Source organism: Aythya ferina, assembly GCF_964211825.1.
Source record: "Aythya ferina genome assembly, chromosome: 2".
Lineage (NCBI taxonomy): Eukaryota > Metazoa > Chordata > Aves > Anseriformes > Anatidae > Aythya > Aythya ferina.
The window spans coordinates 41868062-41890812 of record NC_140297.1 but is presented as its reverse complement, the minus strand read 5'-3'; the positions used below and the strand labels follow the sequence as shown (position 1 = coordinate 41890812).

At 35.3% G+C, this 22751-nt stretch overlaps 1 protein-coding gene across 6 annotated transcripts in view; it reads left to right on the top strand.

Moving 5' to 3' along the window:
• SLC4A7 (solute carrier family 4 member 7) overlaps positions 1 to 22751 on the top strand; it is an 89065-nt gene that overhangs the window by 44562 nt on the left and 21752 nt on the right. For 3 of the 6 annotated variants that reach the window (XM_084508927.1, XM_084508930.1, XM_084508928.1), the window contains exons 3-14: positions 396 to 539; positions 1849 to 1984; positions 2966 to 3126; positions 4950 to 5138; positions 7817 to 8185; positions 13656 to 13771; positions 14455 to 14514; positions 15254 to 15411; positions 16804 to 16891; positions 18511 to 18657; positions 20498 to 20601; positions 22150 to 22324. In XM_084508927.1, the coding sequence (XP_084365053.1) occupies positions 396 to 539; positions 1849 to 1984; positions 2966 to 3126; positions 4950 to 5138; positions 7817 to 8185; positions 13656 to 13771; positions 14455 to 14514; positions 15254 to 15411; positions 16804 to 16891; positions 18511 to 18657; positions 20498 to 20601; positions 22150 to 22324 (1847 nt within the window). The remainder of the gene's footprint in view (positions 1 to 395; positions 540 to 1848; positions 1985 to 2965; positions 3127 to 4949; positions 5139 to 7816; positions 8186 to 13655; positions 13772 to 14454; positions 14515 to 15253; positions 15412 to 16803; positions 16892 to 18510; positions 18658 to 20497; positions 20602 to 22149; positions 22325 to 22751) is intronic. The other 3 variants (XM_084508932.1, XM_084508931.1, XM_084508929.1) reach the window with 2 other exon arrangements.

The window sequence follows — 22751 nt, the reverse complement described above, 5'->3', positions numbered from 1 at the left end:
ACTATCCTGTTACAATGATTCCAAACAAACAAGGTGTATCTTGTAATTTCTCTGCTTTACTACTAGTTTCCTGGTGCTTTTCAAATAGCTTCTTCCAGTATAGATCAAGACTGTTTTATATTACTTGTTTCACAACTGAGTTCTTGAATTGGGCCATAGTTTATTCTTACTCATTTCCCCAACAAGGTGAGTATGGCATTAATTCCTTGACACTGGGGAAAGACAGAAAACAAATGGTAACACTAGTTAAATAAAGGTAGTTCTGCAAAGTTTTTCTGGATTTTTTTTATTGTTGTTTTACTTTGTCAAACTCCTTGTTTTTTGACAATGATACTAAATTTGGGCAGGAGGTAATTTCTTTTGTTCAATTGTTTCCTCTTGAACTTTCTTGAAAGGCCACAGAGCTGTGTATATTGGAGTTCACGTCCCCTTTGGAAAGCAGGGCCGTCGACGGCATAGACATCGTGGGCACAGGCATCACAGAAGAAAAAAAGAAAAAGAAACTGATAGAGAGGATGGCCGAGAATCTCCATCATATGGTAATAAATTTGTTGTGGGAGTTCCTTGTGTCTCTTGAAAATAAGCTTAAAATAGTTACTCTGTGCTTAAACATTGTGCTGTTTCTTTTATTCTTACTGCAATTGTGTATTTCTAACTCCAATCAGGCAAGGATTTTGTAGTTATATTTTATCTGAATGAATCATAAGTTGTTGGGCTTCATCCGGGTCTGTGTCTGAATGAATGTTTAGCAGCCTGCACTGAATAGGTTGGACCAGGGCTTTTTAATACTCCCCTTTAGCTTAAAAAATACTACTTGACTTAAACACCATTTTCCAGATTGCGTGTTCTTGCATTTCTTTCAAAAGTGCTGAGTGACGCAGAGAAAACTATGGATACAGCTGTGAAAAGGCATTTGCCATTTGATCCATTTACTCCACCCTTTCACCTGTCCATTACTGATAGTAAGAGACTGTACTGCCTCCTGAGTTCTAGTTCTGGATTCCCCCATCCCCTCACCCCTCTGTCAGCAAGAAATGACTTGCCATATTCTCTAAAATGAAAGTAGTGGGCACTTCTCTTGGTAGATTTTCTTGAAGACCTCACACCTACTTCTATTCCTGTACTATAATGACTGGAAAAATTATGGTGTAACGGGTAACTATTTGTTCTACTTTGGGTGTGGATACCATGCTGTTCTGTCGTGTTTCTGTGATGAGAAAAACACTGTATTTAAGGCCAGTTCCTGAAACAAAAGAATTTTCAAATAGGAACGCTTTGACGAACCTCCTTTTACTGTTCGTGTACAGTTCTTTGTTTCATCTACCTTCAAACATTACCTTCCCGAATACAAATTATTACTATGTGATCATATATTTGTAGAGTCTCCTTGCAGGTTCCAAAGCATCAGGCAATATTAAATAGATAGAAATTTACTTCTGTCTTCTGGGATGTTTTTTCAGATACAAAGGATGCGGCAGGATTCCTAGGATACACTGGATTTGGGACAGGATTTTTTTTTTTTTTTTTTTTTTTTTTTTAACTTTCCTACTGGTTTTGCTGAGGATGTTTTCATATCGTTAATCTATTGAAAAATTAAAAATACTTAATTGTGTTACCAGAATACAAACATAAATTTCCAGATGTTACTTTGTTTGCAGAAACAAAGCAAATTTTTAAAAGGGCCTCCTTTTAAAGAGATGTCCATGTTTCTATTGTTTCTGTGCCCTCTTGAAGAGAATATTGTACTGCATGTTTCTAACTGAGACCAGGATATTCAAGTATTACATTTTGTTTCTTGCATAATAGAAGCAAGTTCTTTTAATTGTTGGCTTTCTCGTTTTCTTCCAGACACGCCATCCCAACGAGTGCAATTTATCCTGGGTACTGAAGATGATGATGAACACATTCCCCATGATCTCTTCACTGAAATGGATGAACTTTGCTTCAGGGATGGAGAGGAATATGAATGGAAAGAAACTGCTCGGTAAGCTAAAAGTAGATTGTTTCAACGTATATTTTCTAATGATTTTATTTCAGGGAACTGCAAACCAAGTCTAAGTTAAAATTATTGTGAACTATAAGAGTTGGTTAAATTCAGGATCAGCAAATTAAAACTTTTTTTTGTTTAATTTTGGAAGAATTCATATGTTTTGTTGAAAGACCCTCAGTCTTACTGATGCTGTGTTGACTTTCCTAAAACTCACCATGCTGAGCATTGTGAAAGGTACAACTGTTTGTTATTAATACAGGTGTTCAGCCATGTAGCATAGTATTTACTGTCTCAGAAATCTTTGCTCTGTTATTGGTGATAAATTGGTGTAATTTAAAACAAACCTAAATAAAATTAGGTATTTACACGTTCTTTTTAGGAAGTATTTGATTAATTTTTTGCAAAGTTGAGTGCATGAATGTTATAGGAGGCCACAATTATGTTTGGCCAACATCAGTTAAACTGTTTCCTTCTACATGTGCTGTAATATATTCTTCTGGATGAAGTACTTCCAGTTATCTTAGTGTGTGCTAGCTTTTGCAGAAGTTCAAGTTGCATCACACCTGTGAATCAGAATCAAGATCTGTAATAGTATAGTAAAACATATTAATGTTGCCTAACTCTTGAACATCTGACTTGGCATCCTTGGAGACTCAAATATTGTATACAAGCATTTCAGACAGCTGAGATGCAGATCAAGTATTGCATTGTTCATAAGAATTCATGAGTAGACAGGTGTTGTTGAAACCTGATGAAACAAAATTGGCAAAAACTAAAGCAGTTGAGCATGGATAAAGGCCAAGATGAAAATGTTACAACCATTAATTAATTGGATTGTTTGAGAAATCAAAACCAGTATGAGCTGACAGGTCTTCCTCTTCTGTGTTGTTTAGAAGTCATAGGGAAGGATGGTGTTGCTTGCCAAGTTGTCTGTCTTCCATGAAGAATATAAATGTGTGTATGTACACATTTCAGGTGGCTAAAATTTGAAGAGGATGTTGAAGATGGAGGTGATCGATGGAGCAAACCTTATGTAGCAACTCTGTCTCTACACAGTCTCTTTGAACTACGAAGCTGTATTCTTAATGGGACGGTCATGTTGGACATGAGAGCAAACACACTAGATGAGATAGCAGGTTGCAGCAAAACTTTTTTGAAATATTTTATTCCTAATTTTTAATCTGTAACTTTAAATGCTTTTGATGATGTCTTTTTATGTTCTTAAAAACACTGTACTGAAGAATAGGTATGTGCTTGCTTACTGCAGTTTTCTTCTTCTGGTTATAAAGAGCTGATCTTGCAAGCTTCACTTACGAGCATCTGCACTAGATGAATAGGACCTCCTTTACAACGGATTTCAGGATGAGGCCCAAATTTTACTTTTATGTTCTAATTCCTGAATGTGTTCTTTGTCTTTGTTTCTACAGATTAAATGTATGTATCTTCCAGAACATTTTTAGGACTTATTTGTGCACTTCAGTACCATAATTATTAATCATAACTTGGCTGATGTTAACTTGATGCCATTAGGGCAGTTGAGTGTTGCACATCTGGTATTTTTTTCACCTTTATAAGAGGTGAGCAGAAATAAACTATGTAAACGTTGTTTGACCCTACTATGTTGAGTGTCCTCACTAATCAAGTGATCATATTGGGTACTATAAAATTAGCTTTGAAAGCTTTCATATATACATATATCTGCATAGTCTGAATGCCTTTTAACTAGCTTTATGTAATTTTCCTGGTATCTCTTGCTACAGATACCACATGGGAATGTCTTCTCAGGAATCATGCTAGGCTAGGCTGATTGACATGTCTGTGATGGACAAAGTGTTTTGGCATAAAAGCTTTGGCACTGATATATTTTTTTTTTTTTTGAGTCTTCAAAATCCTCTCAGGAAATTGATATTTCCTTCCTCTTTTCCTGACTTACAGAGTAAGATTGTTTAGTACGTAGTCTGTAAAATTATGAGGAGATCACGTGAATTTGTTTGAAGTTAACGTTAGGTGCCATTATGGAAGCATGTAGGATAGTAATTCTTGGCAGGGCATGAGGCAATAAATGTATCGTTCTGGTTCCCTGAGTTAGTAATACCTAGGAGGTATTACTAATTTGGTTCTCACTTAAACAGGGCAGGAGTTCTGTTTTGAGAAGCCATAGCAAAAGACTACATTGCCTAGTAATCCTAAAAGGAGGCTGCACTGCACTGACAGACTTTTCTGCATATGATTTTGCCTGTAAGGCGTTCTGAGCTGTCACCCTTCTCATTGTGAAAATTTCTATGCACCTACAGTTTACTAGTGCAGCAAGGTTCTTCATGCATGAGTTAACAGAACAATGAATTTTAAAAGTTGTGTGTCACATAGTTTTATGTTGGTTTGTGCAGGTTTATGGATGTTTGTTTCTAAATAACAGTAAACAAACAAAAAAAACTTTTAAGTAATCACAGCAGATTATTTTCCCAGACATGCAAACTTCTATGCTTCTTGTAAGCATATGGATGATGTATCCTTCTGAATCATGGAATGGTTGGAGGTTGGAAGGGATCCCTGGAGATCTAGTCCAACCTCCCTGCTCAAGCAGGGTCCCGTAGAGCACATTACAACTTGATGTTGTTGACAGCTGACTAGTCAGTTTTAGATGATGAGACTAGCATTTGCTTTACGTTTCCTCTTGGAAAGTATACGAATGACATGAAGTCAGTAACTTATTTCTTAAAATGATGCTAGTAATAAATAGTATTGTGGATGCACATGTTGTGCATTGCTTGTGTAGTGACATCTTTGAAATTTCATTTAGATTCTTGAAGATGACTTTGCTTTTGAGAAGGTACTTTTTGTAAAATAGGTTCTATTTTTTTTTCCTGTGATTTGGTTCACCTGCAGTGTTAGAGTGTGCAGAAGGAAAGATCTGATATATGTATATAATTTTGATTTTTCTGTTGTTCTTGTTATGTAGATATGGTTTTGGACAACATGATTGCTTCTGGCCAGCTGGATGAATCCATAAGGGAGAACGTGAGAGAGGCTCTTCTAAAAAGGCACCATCATCAGAATGAGAAAAAATTCAGCAATCGGATTCCCCTGGTTCGGTCTTTTGCAGATATAGGCAAGAAACATTCTGACCCTCACTTGCTTGAACGAAATGGTGAGATAAGTTGTAGTGTCCAATTTATTCTAACCTGTTAAATAATGTTCTCACTGGGAGATGAAGGAAAATTCAGCTGATATTAGCAGATAAGTGTTTCCTTCTTGATAAGCAAAGAACTAATGATAACAGTATGTGCTATGTGTAGCTATGGCTGATGTTTCTGTTTATGTTTGAATTTACTCAAATGCTTTACTTCTGCCTGTATGTGTAGCATGCATTATGGTTTTGAAGCGTAGAAATAGACCCATGTTGGTCCTAATACTTTTTAGGAAATACTTTTTAGGGTGTGCTTGAATAAAATGTGTAACCTTTGAGTAATTTCAGCATTGGGGCATAATATATATGTTTGTCAGGTGGCTTGTACTTGCTTATTCAGTCTTTATGCAAGAGATTTACTTTGTAGTTGTGTTGCGATGCTGAAAATTAGTGACTTTTAATTCAGCGTTGTTATGTTTATATGACGAGAAAGAGTTCACCATCCTAATGGTGAAGAAATTGCTTTTACCTTGGAAACTGTTAATTTTTACCATGTGTTGTAGAGAACAATCTATCTGGGGGAAGAAAAAAACAAACACAATGTAATTAGAGGCTGTTCTAAGTCTTTTATTGAACCAATTCCTGAAAAAAAAATCTGGAATGTCAATAAATTTACTTGAGACATCCAGTTCCAAAGTGCAGATAGCAATAAATACTGCAAAGCAGTTTACTTTTATTCTTACTGCCTCTATTTCCTTCTCTATTTTGTGTTTTCTTATGCTTTGCATTAACTAAGCCATGTATAATTTCATGTTGAATTTCTTAGTCTAGTGAAAACTCAGTACTGATTTCCTGAGTAACTTCTTGCAATGAAGTTCCTTTCCAGTCTTTGAAAACACCTTATTTTTCAGAACATGTACTCTTCTTAGTTATGTGTTTGTTGGGTGATCCAAGTTCAATACATATGTGGAGTATACTCTAGCCTAGTCTTTCTGACACACATTGTTAGCTAGTGAATATATGATGCATGGTTAAACATTTCGCCAGAAGTTTCAGAATTAGTTTTTTCTAGAATGGAAGTGTAACTGATTTAGAGTGTAACTTCTATATAACATCTGACTCTTCTTGTTTTGTGTAGCAAATGTGAAAATTTCAAATATAAACTTGGTTTTTATCCATCCCTTGACATCTGTATCAACCAGATGTAATTTTTTCATGTGATAGTTAATTTTGCTCTTTATCCTAATATAGTTGCCCTCTATTAACTGGTAAAACAAACACAAGTGCATATTACTTTTTCGTCTCTTTGTACACCTGTGTGTGTTAGGATTAGGACATTTTATGTTCATAATTCAACACAAACATACTGACAAGTCAAATGGTTATTACCACAGTGATTAACATAGACAAAATCAACCAGTTTTCCTTATTGGTCCTTCTGTCTTCACTGTACTGCAGTTTTGATAGCTGAGCTTTGTGGCTTTAGTTCTTATTTTAAACCATTTTTATCTGTAGAACCCACTCTTCCACTGTTAAAGGAGGAAAAAAATGTATGTGACATGTACCTAAACATATTTTCTTTGCCTCTTTTTTACAAATTATTCTAGGGTTGTCCAGCATGTTGGTCTCTGTATAATGCCACTACAAATGTGAGACTAAATGTGTCTAGTTTGCTGTTTTTTGCTTGATGGCATATTATGTGAAAACAGCATGTTTTGGTCTTCAGAGATTGTAGGAGAAGTAACCAGTACTCCCCTCAAAAGAGACTGCCATCCCAGGAGAAGTGTTTTTTTTTTTTGTTTGTTTTTTTTTTATTTGTAAACAGGAGGAATGGTTTCACTAAACCTTCTAACGGAAGTATCAGTATGAAGATTGACAGTCTCTCTCCCTGCTTTATGAAGAACTAGAAATTTGAAGGAACTGTGACAAGACTATGTTCTCTTTAACATGAAAATAGTGGGGCATTGAGACAGGATAGGGCAAGAAAAGTGACACTGAATTTTGGAGAAATATTTTTGGTTTTAGGCAAAAAGGGGATATTTGGTATGTCACAGCAAGAAGAGATGGAGAAGGGACCATGTAACTCCTCTTTGTACCCTCTTTAAAACTATATATTGAGACTACACCTGGCTAGAAAACTTCCTATTAAAATGGGAACTTTGTTGGAAGACAGTTGTATTTAATGTGATTTGACAGTTTGCTCATGATCATTTAAAAAAAAAAATCTTAAAAATTTACAATATTTCGTATATAATAGATGCAGTTAAATGTGAAGTCTTGTAATATATTGGCTGCTAATGACTGTTAAAGGTTGTTTTTTTTTTTTTTGGATGGCGTTAGGGGGTAGCTGCTGTGTAATATGGAATAAATTCTAGGACATTTTAAGAGTCAGTTCTGAGAGACAGAATATTTTTGTTTTGTTCTTATGTTAAGAAAAATATCTTGGTGACTTTGAAATAATATCTTCTCCCACATATCTTTGGTGTTCTAATTAGTACTTATTAGTAATTTCTGACCTAATGTCTAAAATCGGATCTGCTCTTATCTTTTGTCTTACTTGCATGAGTATGACACTTTTGGCCCATAAAGCTTGCAATTTACTTTGTAAATTGTTAATGCATATTTGTTTCTCTTTTTTTTAATTTTTTTTTATTTTTCCCTGATGTAAGCCTCATGGTGTTTCATTTGTTTTATCTCAGGGGAAGGCCTTTCAGCCTCCCGCCACTCTTTGCGAACAGGTCTCTCTGCCTCAAATATTTCCCTGAGAGGAGAAAACCGTTTGTCTGTTCTTCTCAATTACCTTCTTCCTTCTTCAAGAGCTGGAACTCCGGCAACCTCAAGGTGTACAACCCCTGTCACTACCCCTCAAAACACACCACCCTCCAGTCCTACCTGCAGCCACCCGCCAACCACAAGTGCCCAGCCAAGTTCACTTCAGGGCAAGGAATTGCTGGTGTCCTCTGCCAGTGATGATATTCCTTCAGTAATTATCCATCCACCTGAGGAGGACTTAGAAGTTCAGGACAGCCAGGAAAAGAAGACAGAGGAAAATATTGGCAAAACACCAGGCAACTATCAAAACTTAAGCTATCCATGTGTGATGCTCTCTGCATCAGGATCACTTGCATTGCAATGTTTTTTAGCACATAACTTGGGCACAAGGGGTTATGTTAACTGTTACCTCTGCCTGCATGTTTTATTTATTCTCACTTGTGACTGTTTTCTTGTATGGCACTTTTAACTTTTTAGCTTTTTAACTAAAGCTAGCAAAACAACTCTTTGTTTAACCTTCATTTGCATAGTTAAAAAGGAATTTTGTTTTAAAATATATAATACATAAGCAAAATGTCAAAAATGGTGGCCTTTTCCTTTCACTCACCTACAATCCCTGTCAGGTTTTGGTTTTTTGTTCTTTTTGTCAGTGAATGAAGTAGTATTTTACACCGATGTTTGTTATCCAGTGCTGGTTACAGAACAAGTCATAGTGAAGTATTAGAGACAAATATGAAAAGAAAAAAGGTGCAATTATGACCGTTGTAATAATGAGTGTCTTAGATCATCATGAAGTATTTCAGCAGTTTTATTTTTGCTTTTGGGCTTTTAAGAAACAGGACCATTACAAATGGTAGCTTGGAATTGTCAGGTTGAGTTCACCTATACCTTTTCCTAGGTAGCTTTCCATTACTGCAGTGTTTCAGCATCAGACAGTTGCTGATTGTTTTATTGTGTTTGATATGCAAAATAGTTTAAGGTAATTAAAAGCATATCTAGGTCAGAGCTCAACAACTTATTAGTTGCTGACTAGCTAGGCTTTTGGTTTTTACATGTAAAAAGTTATGTAGGCATATATATAAATAGTGAGAGAGGATGGGGAATTGAGGCAGTTTCTTCTGTCAGTTTTATTAAATGTTTCTTACAGTCTGCATGCTTTTATCCTTTCTTTCTTTTGCAAAATCATCACCTACTTAGAAACTAGGATTTTCATGGATAAACCTTGTTTTTAAGGGTATCACCTAGCTTTTTAGACTTCAAAGTCCTAAGTCCTGCCTTTTTTTTTTTTCACAAGCTTATCTTGCCAAAATCTAGCTTGTAGATTTCTCTACTTATGTCTATTTAAAAAAAAAAAAAAAAAAAAAAAAAAAACTGGTTTCAAAGATTATTGGAACATAGTTGCCTCTGAACTGCTGCTGTGCATGAACTGTATGGGTATGTGAAAAATATGATCTGTTTTATCATTTGGTTATACTTAGTGGAAGTATTTTTTTTTTTTTTTTTAACCCGTCCAGCTCTATCCATCTCTTTATCAGGATTAGTTTCAGGGTAAGCAAGAGCACACAGTTGCATTCAACAGTGAAAACAAGCTGGCAGAAAAGGCTGCAGTTATCTGCCTTTTCACATTTTGCAGCAAGTTGCTAGAAAGGAAATGGTAAGCTGTTATAGGCTGTCATCTTGAGTTGGAGTAGGGGCCCCATCCTTACTTCAGTTCAGAAGAGCAAACAAAAACCTCATTCTCTGCCCTACTTCTGGGAAATTAAGAGAATTCTCGTGAAGACCATTCTCTCTCATGGATGACCTTTCAAAGATAATTAAAAACCAGAAGTAAAAAACAAAACAAAAACACAACAAAAACAACAAACAAACAAACAAAAAACATTTGTAAATAGTTTTCCTGTTCTAATTTTTCTCCTCATCTGGCAGGAATGACAGCATGTCAGACATAAGATCTTCAGAACCCAAGAGAAGGCAAACAAATGAAGATCAAATACTTGATACTACTATTAACGTTAATAAAGCATTCAACCAGAATTTCCAAGACGCATTCCTATTGCTTTTGTGCCTCAAGGAGATATTTCTCATAAAGAAAAAATCTGAAAGTGATGATTTCCCAGTGAATCCATTAAATAAATGTCTTTCCAAAGAAAGAACACCAGTAATAATGGAAGACATTTTTGTTTTTCTGTTTTTCCTCTTATTTAATTCAATAAATCATTTGACCACAGAAAGACATTTTCCTTTGAGATGCATTTGAAGACATTCTCAGACTGTGACTTTCTGGGCTGTAACTGAACTAATCTGTCTTGTCTTCTGTCTAATCAAACTTAGAAGGGAACCCTGAAGAGGAAGTCGTCTTCCTTGTCCAAAACAAAAACAAACAAAAAACCCAACACCTTAAACACCATTCCATTAAAGATAACGATCTGTATCACCTTGCTAGTAAGCCAGAATATTGCAGCCTGCATACTTTTTCCATGTCTTTGTGATTGACTTGTGTTTGCCTTCTCTGAATATTGGGAAGTGTTTTAATTTGCTAATAGATGGCTTTCTTCTTTTCAGCATTCTTCTGTCCTTGGCCTTGTGCTGTTCAGATTTCATTGCTTTTATTTTGTACTTTGTAAATAGCTGGAAGGTTACTGAATTTCATGTGAGTTACTGTAAAAGGAGGGAAGGGAGGCACACTTTTCAAACTAGTACTTGATTTTCATCAGCCATTCACTAGTTTATAGTGAGTGAACCAGGCAAAGGGTTTTCCTTAACAACTCTTTCTTTTGTCATGTATTTTTGTTTTCCCATCTTCAAAACTGTTGAATACTGAATTCCATAGGAAGAACTAAGAACAGAGATATGCCACAGCTGAAGATCAAGTGTTAATTCACCAGCAACATTAAACTTTTTTAATAACAGCAAAGAAGCCTGTTACAGAACTTTTAATTCACTGATAAATGTACTTTAAAACTGAATAAAATAACTGCAACTTTTCTCCTAAAATTTACTTCATGAAGATAATTCAGAAAGCTTTGACATGTTTGCCTTCTAGGAGTAAGTCGTGCTAATTCTTTTCCACATAATGAAGGCAGCATTGAAATTTATTTAAAAAAAAAATAATTATTTCCTCAAACAGAAATATGGTGTGACTTGGTCTTTAAAAGTTTTCTCCTTAATAAATGTTGCCTATATAGACGTGATTTTCTTTTTTACTGAAGCAGGGACACGAGGCAAATGTCTTCTGCTTTTCTTTCCTAGTGAACTATTCCTATTAGATTTTTTGTAATCATAGTATTCAAGTAAGTCTAGTTAGCACATAATCTTTAGTGAAGGTGTGGTTATAAGTACTTAAGGGATCTTACAAGGTTTTAATCCAGATTTACTCAAGACTCGTTCCACTGCTGTCTTTTGAAGGAGACAGACAGAGCATCTGCATGACAACATCAAGAAGAGAACTGTACATTTTTAATGGGTGCATCAGTAGTTGGTAAGACAAGATGAATTTCTGTCTGAAAAAAAATATTAGGTGGTACTGGTTTTACCAAAAGCCTCCAAGTTTGTATCTAACCAAGTGGAGAAGGAAAGGAAAAAAAAAGTGCCTTTATTACTGTGAGATTTGAGTTGTTTTATTATTAGAGTTAATATTTTATTATTCTGAGTTTCACTGCAGATACTGGACGGACTGATAAGCATAATGCTATGCTATGCAATATCATTTGGAAATGCTCCATGCTTACTTGCTCCATGTCTGAAAGCAAGTAAGCAGTATTCTCATGTGAGCACAGTATTCCATTCAGCTACAGGACAACAGAAAGAAAAAACATTTATACATAGTCTAGGATTGGACAAATATTCTTGTATCAGTGCCAAAACTTGTGAACTTAATTGTAACATTGGGGAAATTTTGAAGGAAGTGCTGTAGAAGAATCAGTGTCACTCAATAACAAATAGTACTGAATTAAGTTAGTTTATTCTTTATTCTCCTCCTTGATTGACTTCACTTTTTATTCTAGTCTGTTTGCTCTTGATCTCAGAGCATTTGTGGAATGTGTGGAATGATGCATTATTGCTCATCAGTTACATACATCTTCAGTTACCTTTATTGTTATGTAGAGAAAAGGTGAAAAATGTTTAAATGTATTTTGATGCCCACCTTGCTCTTCTTCTGCACTGAATGTTTAATATTTCTATTTCCAGTTCTACAAACACATCTTAACATTAATTCTTAAACAGTTAAATATTTTTGAACAATTAATTTCACAGGTGGCTGTTTGCTCTTAGTTATTCTTGTGAAGAACAGATCTCGGAGCAGAAGGATTGAATGTGATTATTGTTGGTCTAGCTAACTGAATGTAATATTTATAGTGTCAGGTAATTACTTGTGCGTGGTTAGGTTTCAAAAAGGAAATTACAGCTTATTAACTTCATTTAATTTTTGCTTCAGGAAAAACTACCCACACCATTTATACTCCTATGAACTGCAAGAATGAAAATTAATGCTTAAGGCTTGGACCTACATGTCTTTGACTGATGATGACTCTTTGAAAGAGTCTTTGGGAGATAAAATTGGGAATCAAAGTGAATTCAGTTGTAATTTGAAATGTTAAATAACACCAAATTACTAAATAATAAATGTGGATAGAGGCAACAGTGCATTTGTTGTGATAGAACAATAGCCAAAATGTAGCCAGGGAGGATTTGGTTTTATCTTGACTAGAGCAATGCTTGATCTAAACACAAATTCTGCATGAAATACAAAACTTAGACATCAGGCTTTTTTTAGTTGTGGTTTTGCAAGCATGTTGAAGCATGTTTAATACCACATCTGAAAGGTCTAGTGTGGACAAGCAAGGCAAAATGCACTTAGTGCACATTAAACTGAATAAGGAAATGCTTTGTAATCCAAAAAAATAGGATTTGGGTTTGGTTATGCATGCCTAGACCAGCTTTTAAGTGCTAGTTGGGTAGGGATGACCATAGCAACACGGGATTCACTATATATGAACACGCGTCGGTCACTTTATTTTCACGCCCTTCGCTGAACCTGCAGTTCTCTGTTGACTTAGCAAGCTGCATAAAACTGTTGTGTCTTGGTTCAGGTGACAGACGAAAGCTGTACATTTAACTCTAATAACTGCATTGTACGTGCCTCGATTTAATGAGTTAGAGAGACCATTTCATATAGTATCATGTGGGCAGATCAATAGTTGGAGCTTAGGTATGCTGACTGAAATTATGTTTTTCAAGCTGTTTATCCTTCCTGTATGTATATCCTTCCTGTTTGCTTGTACAGGTTTAGTGAACTACCAGGGTATTGCTCCTTGTAGCTGTAGTCTGAGGCTTTCCAAGACTTTTTACAATTGAAATACCTGTTACACAGCAAATTGTAGATAACAGAGTTGTTTCCTTTTGGTACTGGGAGGCTTCTAAAGATAGTAAAGATGCTGTCTACTAAATACTGGGGCAGTTACAGTTAGCGTCAACTTCTTTTTTCTTTTCTTTTTTTTCTGGCAATCAGAGTCTCTCAGTTTCTGGTGACTGTTCTGCAAATGGCCATCATTTAGGCAACATTTAACTTTGATATTTTAAATTATGTCATTATTTTGGCATCACAGTGAATTGTTACGTTGCATTTATGATACTAATGTAGGGCACTCTTACTGAATAACTTGCACATTTGCTTTAAGCAAGCTGCCACATTGAGTTTTTAGTAGTGTTGCATACTCAGTTCACTTTAAACACCATTTTAAACTTATCTCCTTTATTTTAATCTAGGGTTATTAGCATCTCCACAATCAGCACCTGGAAATTTAGACAATGGGAAGAGTGGAGATGTTAAAGGTACTGGGACAGGCGGAAGCAGAGAAAACAGCACCGTTGATTTTAGTAAGGTAAATAATATTAAATACCATAGTGTTTAGCATAGAAAAAATTGTAGCAGAAGTGTGGTGGTTGTTATTGCTGTCTTAGTTATGTAGAAGTTACATGCACAAGTATAAGAATGTGGCAGAGGCCAAATGTGTCAAATGTTTTGAAACTGTGTGGGACGGAACTTTTGATTTCATTTGGTGATCTTCTCAGTATTTTAGTAACTTAATGAGAGCAGCCTGTGTACTTTCTGATGAAGGGGGAGATATTTTCAGACCTGTTATAAAGACTCTTCTGAAAACAACCTTGTAGATGGTTTTGCAATGGTTTCTCCTAGGCTGCCTTTTTTTTTTTTTTTTTTTCCAAAGGGCTTTTAAAGGGGATTCGTTTTATATGTTTGAGTTTGCTATGCAAAAGCTAATATTCATTACTGTAAATTCCTTCCATGTTTTTCATAATTGAAATTTGCTGGGCAAGTTGCATTATGGCTGTTATTATAAAACAGTCTGTAGTGTTATCTTTATTGAGCAACACTAAGAAAATTGATTTGCCAAGTTAAATAATTATGTATAAGTAAGGGTAACTTTTACACTGTAGTTCTCATCTGATCATGGCAGGTGCCATTTATTCCTGATCCTCTGTCACAGTTTTTATGTTTTTGCTTGGCCTGTCCTTCTGTACACCTGCCTTGTCTCCTGTTGGGCAGGAGTCAGCCTCCTGGCACTGTAGTTGTGGCACACTTGGTGTGGGACTCAAGAGGCCATCTGTAAGTTCTCTAGTTAGCAGTGTACCTGGTGCTTGTGCGTGTTTGTATAGATGTGGACAAAGAGTTCATGTGCTATACCATTTTCTAATACTATTCTGTAACTCTGTACAGAAACAAAAGCTTAGATTTTCAACTCTTATATTCTTCATGGGTGAAAACATGAACATACAAATTCTCTTTCAAAATTACAGCTTTTGAACATATATGAAAGACGAAAGATTCTGGAGATGTTCAAGACCAGGTTGGGTGAGCAACCTGATGTAGTGGGTGGCATCCCTGCCCATGGCAGGGGGGTTGGAATCTGGTGATCTCTAAGATCACTTTCAACTCAAGCCATTCTATGATTCTGTGCAACTGTGGAATAACCAATTGCTTTCTAGAAACCACGTGTAATTACATGAACTCTCCTTAGTTAATTGTGTTTAATTTGTTAAGTTATGTCCTATCACGGAATGTTTGTCATAAGTTATCCTAGTAAGGTGATTATGTGGTCTGGAGTCTTTTAGAATATAGTAGGTAGCAGTAATTCTAACTTCTAGAAAATAGTTCACTGTTAGTGGCTGGCTGACACTTCATAAATATGTCTGTCTTTTCTGTATTGTGGGATTTTTAATTTGCTTTTGTATTTTTCTTTGTAGCTTGAATGTCTAGTAAATACTGATAAACTAAAAATTATGTTATAAATCTCATGCTAACAAATGTAAAGAAATAAACACTTGTTTAATTTTTGTATGAATAGGTTGACATGAACTTCATGAGGAAAATTCCTTCAGGAGCAGAAGCATCAAACGTGTTAGTGGGAGAAGTAGATTTTTTAGAAAGACCTATTATTGCTTTTGTGAGGCTCTCCCCTGCCGTGCTTCTCTCAGGTCTCACAGAGGTTCCTGTTCCTACACGGTAAGCAAATGCCGGGAAACTCTGGCTTTACTTCCATTATAAATTAATATTATTTAAGAAATTAATAATACTGAAGTTCTCAAATAGTCTACTATTTTTATATGCACTCCATAAGCTCAGGAAATCTAGACTTGTGCTTAACACGATTACAGGTTGTTTGGTCATGCCTCAGTCCTAGTGGAGAGAACTTATTTTGTATGCACATTGATTCATTCAACAGTTCTGTGGTATTCGACAAACGTTTGTAAATATATGGGTTTGATATTTTTGTTAAAAAACAAAAAAAAAGAGTAAAATGTTTGTTTATTTTTCATCATTTTTAACATAAATGCTATACGGAAAGGCAAAAATAATCTTGGTGGTGTTGTCTTAAGTGGTTGTTAGAATTTTCAGAGGGTAGTTGACAGTAGTGCTCGTAATACCAAAATTTCTGCAAATGTTACTGTATTAATTCAGCTAAAATTATCCTGTCATAAGTTTTCAGAATGCTGCAGGCTGATAGATTTTGAAATAGCACACTCTATTCTGAAGATACAATCTTAGTTTTGGTTAGCGTAGTCAAAAAAAAAAAAAAAAAAAAATTGAGCTTTTCATTTTGTGAATTGAAAGTAGGTGCTACTTTTTCAAATGTGTGGTACTTGGGAAATTCATTTACATGGCCTGTAGTAAGAAGGTTGTAGAAAGAATTACTGCAGTTCACTGTTTATAAATTCTAAAGGACATAAACCAAAGTACTAGTTCAAAGAAAAAAAAAAAGTGCTAATGATGATTGTGATTGGAAATTGAGGCTATCTGGTAAAACACACTGTGACCCACCCTCAGATTAGATTCCCTTCCTAAAATGTCACTTTTCCTTCTTAGGTGTCCAAAATATAGAATCCCTTCCCTTTCACTGACACAGGACCAGGATGCGTCTATGAGTATGCCCGATGTGTTGCTTGAAGTATATCCGTGTATCAGTTGTATGATGTACCTGTTGACAGAAATTTAGGGGTGTTTGACTCCTACAGGAGAGGTGATTATCAGAGAGACTAGAGCAGGTCATAATGCTCCTAGGCCCTACAGGGTCTTTGCCAGTGACAATGGCAGAAAGATGTATATAATTCAGAAGAAATATTCATCGGGCTCTAGCCTCTGCATTTCTTCTCAATTTATAGCATTAGGAAGTTGGAAAATTAGGCTTAATTAAGATTTCAGAGTAATCTTGGTTCTGGATTTCAGTTCCAGTAATGACTTTGAGGTGAGCTTTGCAGCAGTCTATAAGACCTGAAATGGGAAGGAAAACATGTTTACTTCACCACCAATTTTTTTAAAACATTGGTTTGAAAAAAAGAAGCCTCCGAGTATATTCAAAAGAGCCAGCCCTATTTATCTCTATTGTTTTCTCCACAGATTTTTGTTTTTGTTGCTGGGACCAGCAGGCAAAGCTCCACAGTACCATGAAATTGGAAGATCAATAGCAACACTGATGACAGATGATGTGAGTGATATATTTTACACATCTGTAGTTAAAGAAGACTAGAATAATGTATTAACTGACTGTAATAAATGTATTCTGGAATGACGGGTTAAAGAAAAGGAACCAAACCTGCTAAATGTAGAACAGTAGAAACTTATTTCTTGTGTTAGTGACTTACATAATTGTAAATTAATTTTTCCCCTTGCCTTTCACTTAGAAATGCTAAATGTATTTCAGAAGAGATGCTTGAGCTTTGCTTTTATTTTATTTTATTTTTATGTTAAATTAGGAAATAAAATTATTAAATAGAACTGCATCTAATATGGATCAGCATAGCTGTCAAAAATGACAGCAAACTGTTCAAATGACAGCAACTGTTCAAACGAGTCATCACAGGTGTTTTTTATCAAAGCCAGATCGAATAATTAAAGTTAGAATTTTACTAGGAATTTGTAGTCATAGGCTTAGAGCCCTGGTGGACAATTTTAAAGAGCACAGGGGAATCAGAACTCATTAAAACTGTTGTCATCTTACTGATTAAACTTCGGATGTTTTAATTCTGCCTTTGCATAGAGCGCCACCTGCTGAATTGCTCATAAATATTAGAATTTCTACTAAGTAACTAATAATTCTTCACTCTAGAAAAAGAAATCTGTGTTTAGAAATTTAAATCAGACTGTTCATTTTACAGTTGGCAACTAATCTACAATATGGTATTTGTACAGCATAAGAACTGAGTGTTCAAAATTTTAGTTAGAGCTTCAAATTTTTTAGGTGGACCGATTTTTGGAATACTGTAGATCACTGAAGAAAATTAAAAAAAAAATAATAAAAAATTAGTGGTCTTAAAAGACCTGAAAACCTAAATAGTCGTAAAAGATCTAATTTATAATTGGAAGACTTAATGGTCAGGTCTTTGGAGATAAACGTTTTATGCTTCAGAATGTGCAGAAACAATTTAGAATCATCTTCTCTAGTCATTTTAATAGCAAAGCTATCATTTCCTTTCCCTGTTTAAAAAGCATTTTCAAAATTCAGAGATTGTTTTGTTTAAATGCTACCTGTTTGAAATTGCCAATTCAGAGAATTCAGAGTTTGGTGTTGTGGCTTGTAATAGGGCTAGGTTTTTCTTGAGTAGAAAGGGGTTTTCCTTTCTGGTGCCTTTTCAGATGGATTGAGCTAGAGGATCTACAAATGAAATTTTTATTCTTAATTAAAAATAAAAAAAAAAAAAACAAACTCGTGTTTTGGTTTAAAGCTTGTTCAAAGGTGCTTTTTCATCCTCATTTAGCACAGTACAGCAACATAGTGACCATAGGAAGGAATTGCTCAAGCAATAGTACGTTAATTTGATTTACTTAATATTGAAGGTTACCGTCTTAATCAATTTTTAGAAATAAATTCATTGTGAGTTTGAAGATAAAGTATCCTTATTCTATGGTTTTTAGGGGTGTGCATACAGGTAATTCTTAATGCAAAAATATGCAAGTAATGAAGAAGCCTAACTATGGAGAATCTTTTAAAAATTTCCCATGCCTTTTAAAAAAATAAAATAAAATCAGGTGTTCCTTTTAATCAGTTTCTCAGTTAAAAAAAATAAAAACTTTAAAAATAAAATGCTGTGTGCTTTCTCCTTGTAGGTTTTCCATGATGTTGCCTATAAAGCAAAAGACCGAAATGATTTATTATCAGGAATTGATGAATTTTTAGACCAAGTGACAGTCCTACCTCCAGGAGAATGGGATCCATCTATACGAATTGAGCCACCAAAAAGTGTTCCTTCCCAGGTAAACAACAAAGCAAAAACACCACCAAAACTCCAATAAAGAGCTCCTATGCATTTCCAAGTGCAAGTTAATTGTGCATTGAGTGTTGACTTCAGTTAAGCATCAAGAAGATGCACAAAACCATTTGGAAGAAAAAGTAGATCATTCATCTACGCAGAAAACTGATCTGACACTTTTATTTTTTCTATTTTTTTTAAAAAGTAAATTTTATAGTACTGGGTCTGACCAGCATGGAGTTAACCTTCCCCACAGCAGCGCATACAGTTCTGTGTGCTCTGCACTTGTAGCTAGAACAGCACCTATATATCTCCAGTTTTGTTTATTGCTGAGCAGTGCTGGCACAGCGTCAAGTCTCTCCACCCCCCAGGCCAGTGGGATGGAGTTGAGCAAGAGGTGAGGAGGGGACATCACCAGGGCAGCTGACCTAAACTGACCAAAGGGTTATTCCATACCATATGTCACACTCAGCAATAAAAGCTGGGGAAGAAGAAGGAAGGACTCGTGTTATGAAAGCATCTGTCCTCCCAAAGAACTTCTATGTGTACTGACACCCTGCTTCCCAAAATGTGGCTGAACATTGCTTGCTGATGGGAAGTTGAGAGTAACTTATTTTCTCTCTATGATTCTATGTGGTCTTTGCTTATTTTTTTCTCTTTCCTCTTTAATTATCCTTATCTCAACCCATGAGCTTTTTTTTCATTACGTTTTCTCCTCTTCTTTGCGCAGTGTAGTGGAGTTTAGTTGACTGTCATAAAACCACCACATGTATTTATTGTAATTCTTTTTGTAATACCGAAATGAAGCTGTCTGAGATGGAGAGTTGATCCAAAATTGTACTTGGGTTCATATTAGCAAATTTAATCTAACAATGAACAGCAAGAATATTGTAATTCTTACCAAAAAACACACCTTTGTTTGCATGCGGCATTGATTGAAAATAAGTTTTAATGTTTATTGGCTAGTAATTAATGTTTACAGAATATTTATGAAATAGATAAAAGTGTCTGGTTGTGCTACAAGGCTTAGAACTGAGAGTCAGGGTGAGACCTTAGTGGCCTCTGACTTCTTCCTTTTCTGCCTCTTTATTACTGAGGGAAATTACTGCTGCAGGGATCTAAAATGGGGAGAAAGACCAGTGTTCTTCGTTCACAAGGCTGAGCTGGTGTTGAATTATGTGATTATTTAGGGAAGTGGTTGGAATGGAAGGGGGGACAGCAGTATAGCTTATCTCATGAGTAGTGTGAGACTAGCAATTAAATTTGTTGCCAGAATAAGCAAGGCTAAGTGTTTTTTCCTTTTTCTTTTTTTTTTTTTTTTTTTTTTTTTTCCTGGAATGCAAGCTTGTCTGAGAAATTTGTGATGAGATGTAGAGCTTGATGAAGAGAGGAATAGCTTTTCAAGTTACAATAACATTTGTACTTGGACTTAATACTGTACTTTGTTACAGAGTGAGGTCAGTTTCTATTACAAGCTGGAGGCTTCTGCTCTGGAAATGACTGAGAAAAAAAATCTTAAGATGTCTAAGCCACGTGGCTGAGCCTATACTATGTCTTGAAAAGGCAGACTTTGTTTCATCATGTCTCAGGGGAGATAATTCTTTTAGAAAGGGAAGATTAGTACTGTTGCGCAAGGCACTAATAAGATCTTTTTGGGAGTGTTGCACAGTTTTGGTCATCTGTATTCAATAAAAGAGGAATTTGGCACATGGAGAGCTGCTGATAAGCTGGGATTCTAAAAAGGCCTGGAAGGCAAGTCTCTGTACACTCTTTGCTGTTGCACTAAAAAGTATAATTTGAAGTATGTTTTTGTCTTGTGTGGCTTTTTTTTTTTCCTTCTTTAGGAGAAAAGAAAGATACCTAAGTTTCCAAATGGATCTACTCCTACAGGAGAGACTCTTAAAGAAGAAGGCCATCATGCTGGACCCGAACTTGAGAGAACTGGAAGGTGTGTTCACTTCCCTAAATACTAGCTACCACAAAGAAATAAATGTGATAAATCTCCATAGCTTTTAATGATGGCATTTAAACATAAAAACAAACAAACAACACCATTGTATGTGTCAGAATGCATCTGTTTTCCTTTTCAAGTGTTGGGTTCTTGCCTATAAATGGCAGTCTGCTTAAAGCATTTTCAAGCCTGTGGCAGTGTTTCTCAACACGTTTGTGAAGGATTTCTTATAAGATGCTGCCTGATTTAACTAACTGACTTTTAAGTGTTGAGTTTTAATTTTTAATTATCAAGAGCACGCAATTACCATAATTATACCAGGAATATACAATTTTCAGTATTGGGCTAGGTACTAAAAATTTCCATTAATGCAAATCTGTTTTATTAAACATGTATGAAGTGGAATAACAAGGAATATAAAGTGGCAAAGAATACTGTTTTGGTTATGTTTCTTTTAGATCTGAAATAAAAATCAAAGGAACTTTTCGGTTGAGTTGCATTACTGTTCTGTTCCGAAATAATTGCCAAAGAAAACCACACCTCTCTAACAGTGGAAATGCAACTGAATAGGACTACATGTTAATATTGCATATTGGAAATTATATCAACTGAGAAATTCTGCAGAAGATGTATAAAGTTATCCCCAAAATGATAAACTTCTAAGTGATTTGCATTTTTCTCATACCTTTGCAAGAAGGAATTATAAGCGTTGTTTTAATTTTTACAATTTTAGCTTCATCATACTCTTATCTTGCCTTTTTGCAGATGGTATAGGGAACAAAAGTTCATTTCTACCCACAGAATTATCTTTAAATAGCTAAAACTTTTTTTTTTTTTTTTTTTTTTTTCCCCACAGGAATGAAAAATTTTGTTAAGGCTTTTATGTATCATTCACAATAAACCAATTTTTTCCTGGTTACAAATTTTACTTAGTATTTTAGTTTTGAAAATTTTGAGAAGCTGCAAAAAGCTTTTTAATTTCTTGATAACTTACCCACTTGAACCGATCTATATACATTTGTTTTTGTATTTCCGTTTAGAAAATATCTCCATACTCCAAATGTTATGCTGTTAAGTAAATATAGGTTCGTTCATCAACGTAGAGAATTCAGATCAAAAACAAAGCTATAACTGCTTACTGGAGTAGTGATATTGAAATGTATCAATGCAATGATTTTGGTTGAAGTTTAGCATATGTCTTTTGTTCCTTGTTCTGAATCTCATAAGACAGATTTAACTTTAAACATAATTAAGCTATAGATATTTGTAAAGATATTTTTTCAGTATCTAGCCCGTTATATGCGAAAATTCCTAGCCAGCTTTTAAAAATGTGGGTGGCCTGATTGATGATACTTTGGAAAAATAACGAATTGGAATAGATAAGATTCTCACTTATATTTTAAACTGTGTTATGCTTTAATCTGGATTATAAAATAGCTAATTTTGTGCTGGCAATAGGCACTGGCAGTCTTGTGTAGCCCATAGTTTTGAACTAGCTAGAATCCTTTAGTGTACAGTTTGACGAGTTTCATCTCACCTATTTAGGCTTTTTGGTGGTTTGATACTTGACATCAAAAGGAAAGCACCTTTTTTCTTGAGTGACTTCAAGGATGCATTAAGCCTGCAGTGCCTGGCCTCGATTCTTTTCCTATACTGTGCCTGTATGTCTCCTGTAATCACTTTTGGAGGGCTCCTGGGAGAAGCTACACAAGGCAGAATAGTGAGTACAAAAAATGGTAGTGGCCAGGCTTTTAGACCTTCAGAGGCAAGTCACTGTGTGCATTTGTCTCGTTTCTTTACACTTGTATTTGAAGAGTTTACCCACAGCACTTGATTAGCCTGCCCCAAAGCAGATCTTCCCCAAAAGGTAATTGCTGTGGAAAATGTGGGGAATCCATGTGAACAGGAGAAGATGCACAGTGGAGGTAAAATTTAAATAAAATAAATTTTAAATGTTTATCCTGCCATATTGGATGAATAGCTTCATGAATTGAGAAAAGGCATTGCCTTCTTTTTGGCTACTTGAAAATAATGAAAAGCAGTAAAGGTGCACCATCCCACTAGGCCTACTTTAGGCAAAATCAGAGGCTCAAGGTGGACAGCCAAGAATATATACTGGCCTTGAGTAGTAGGCCTATGAGGATGAT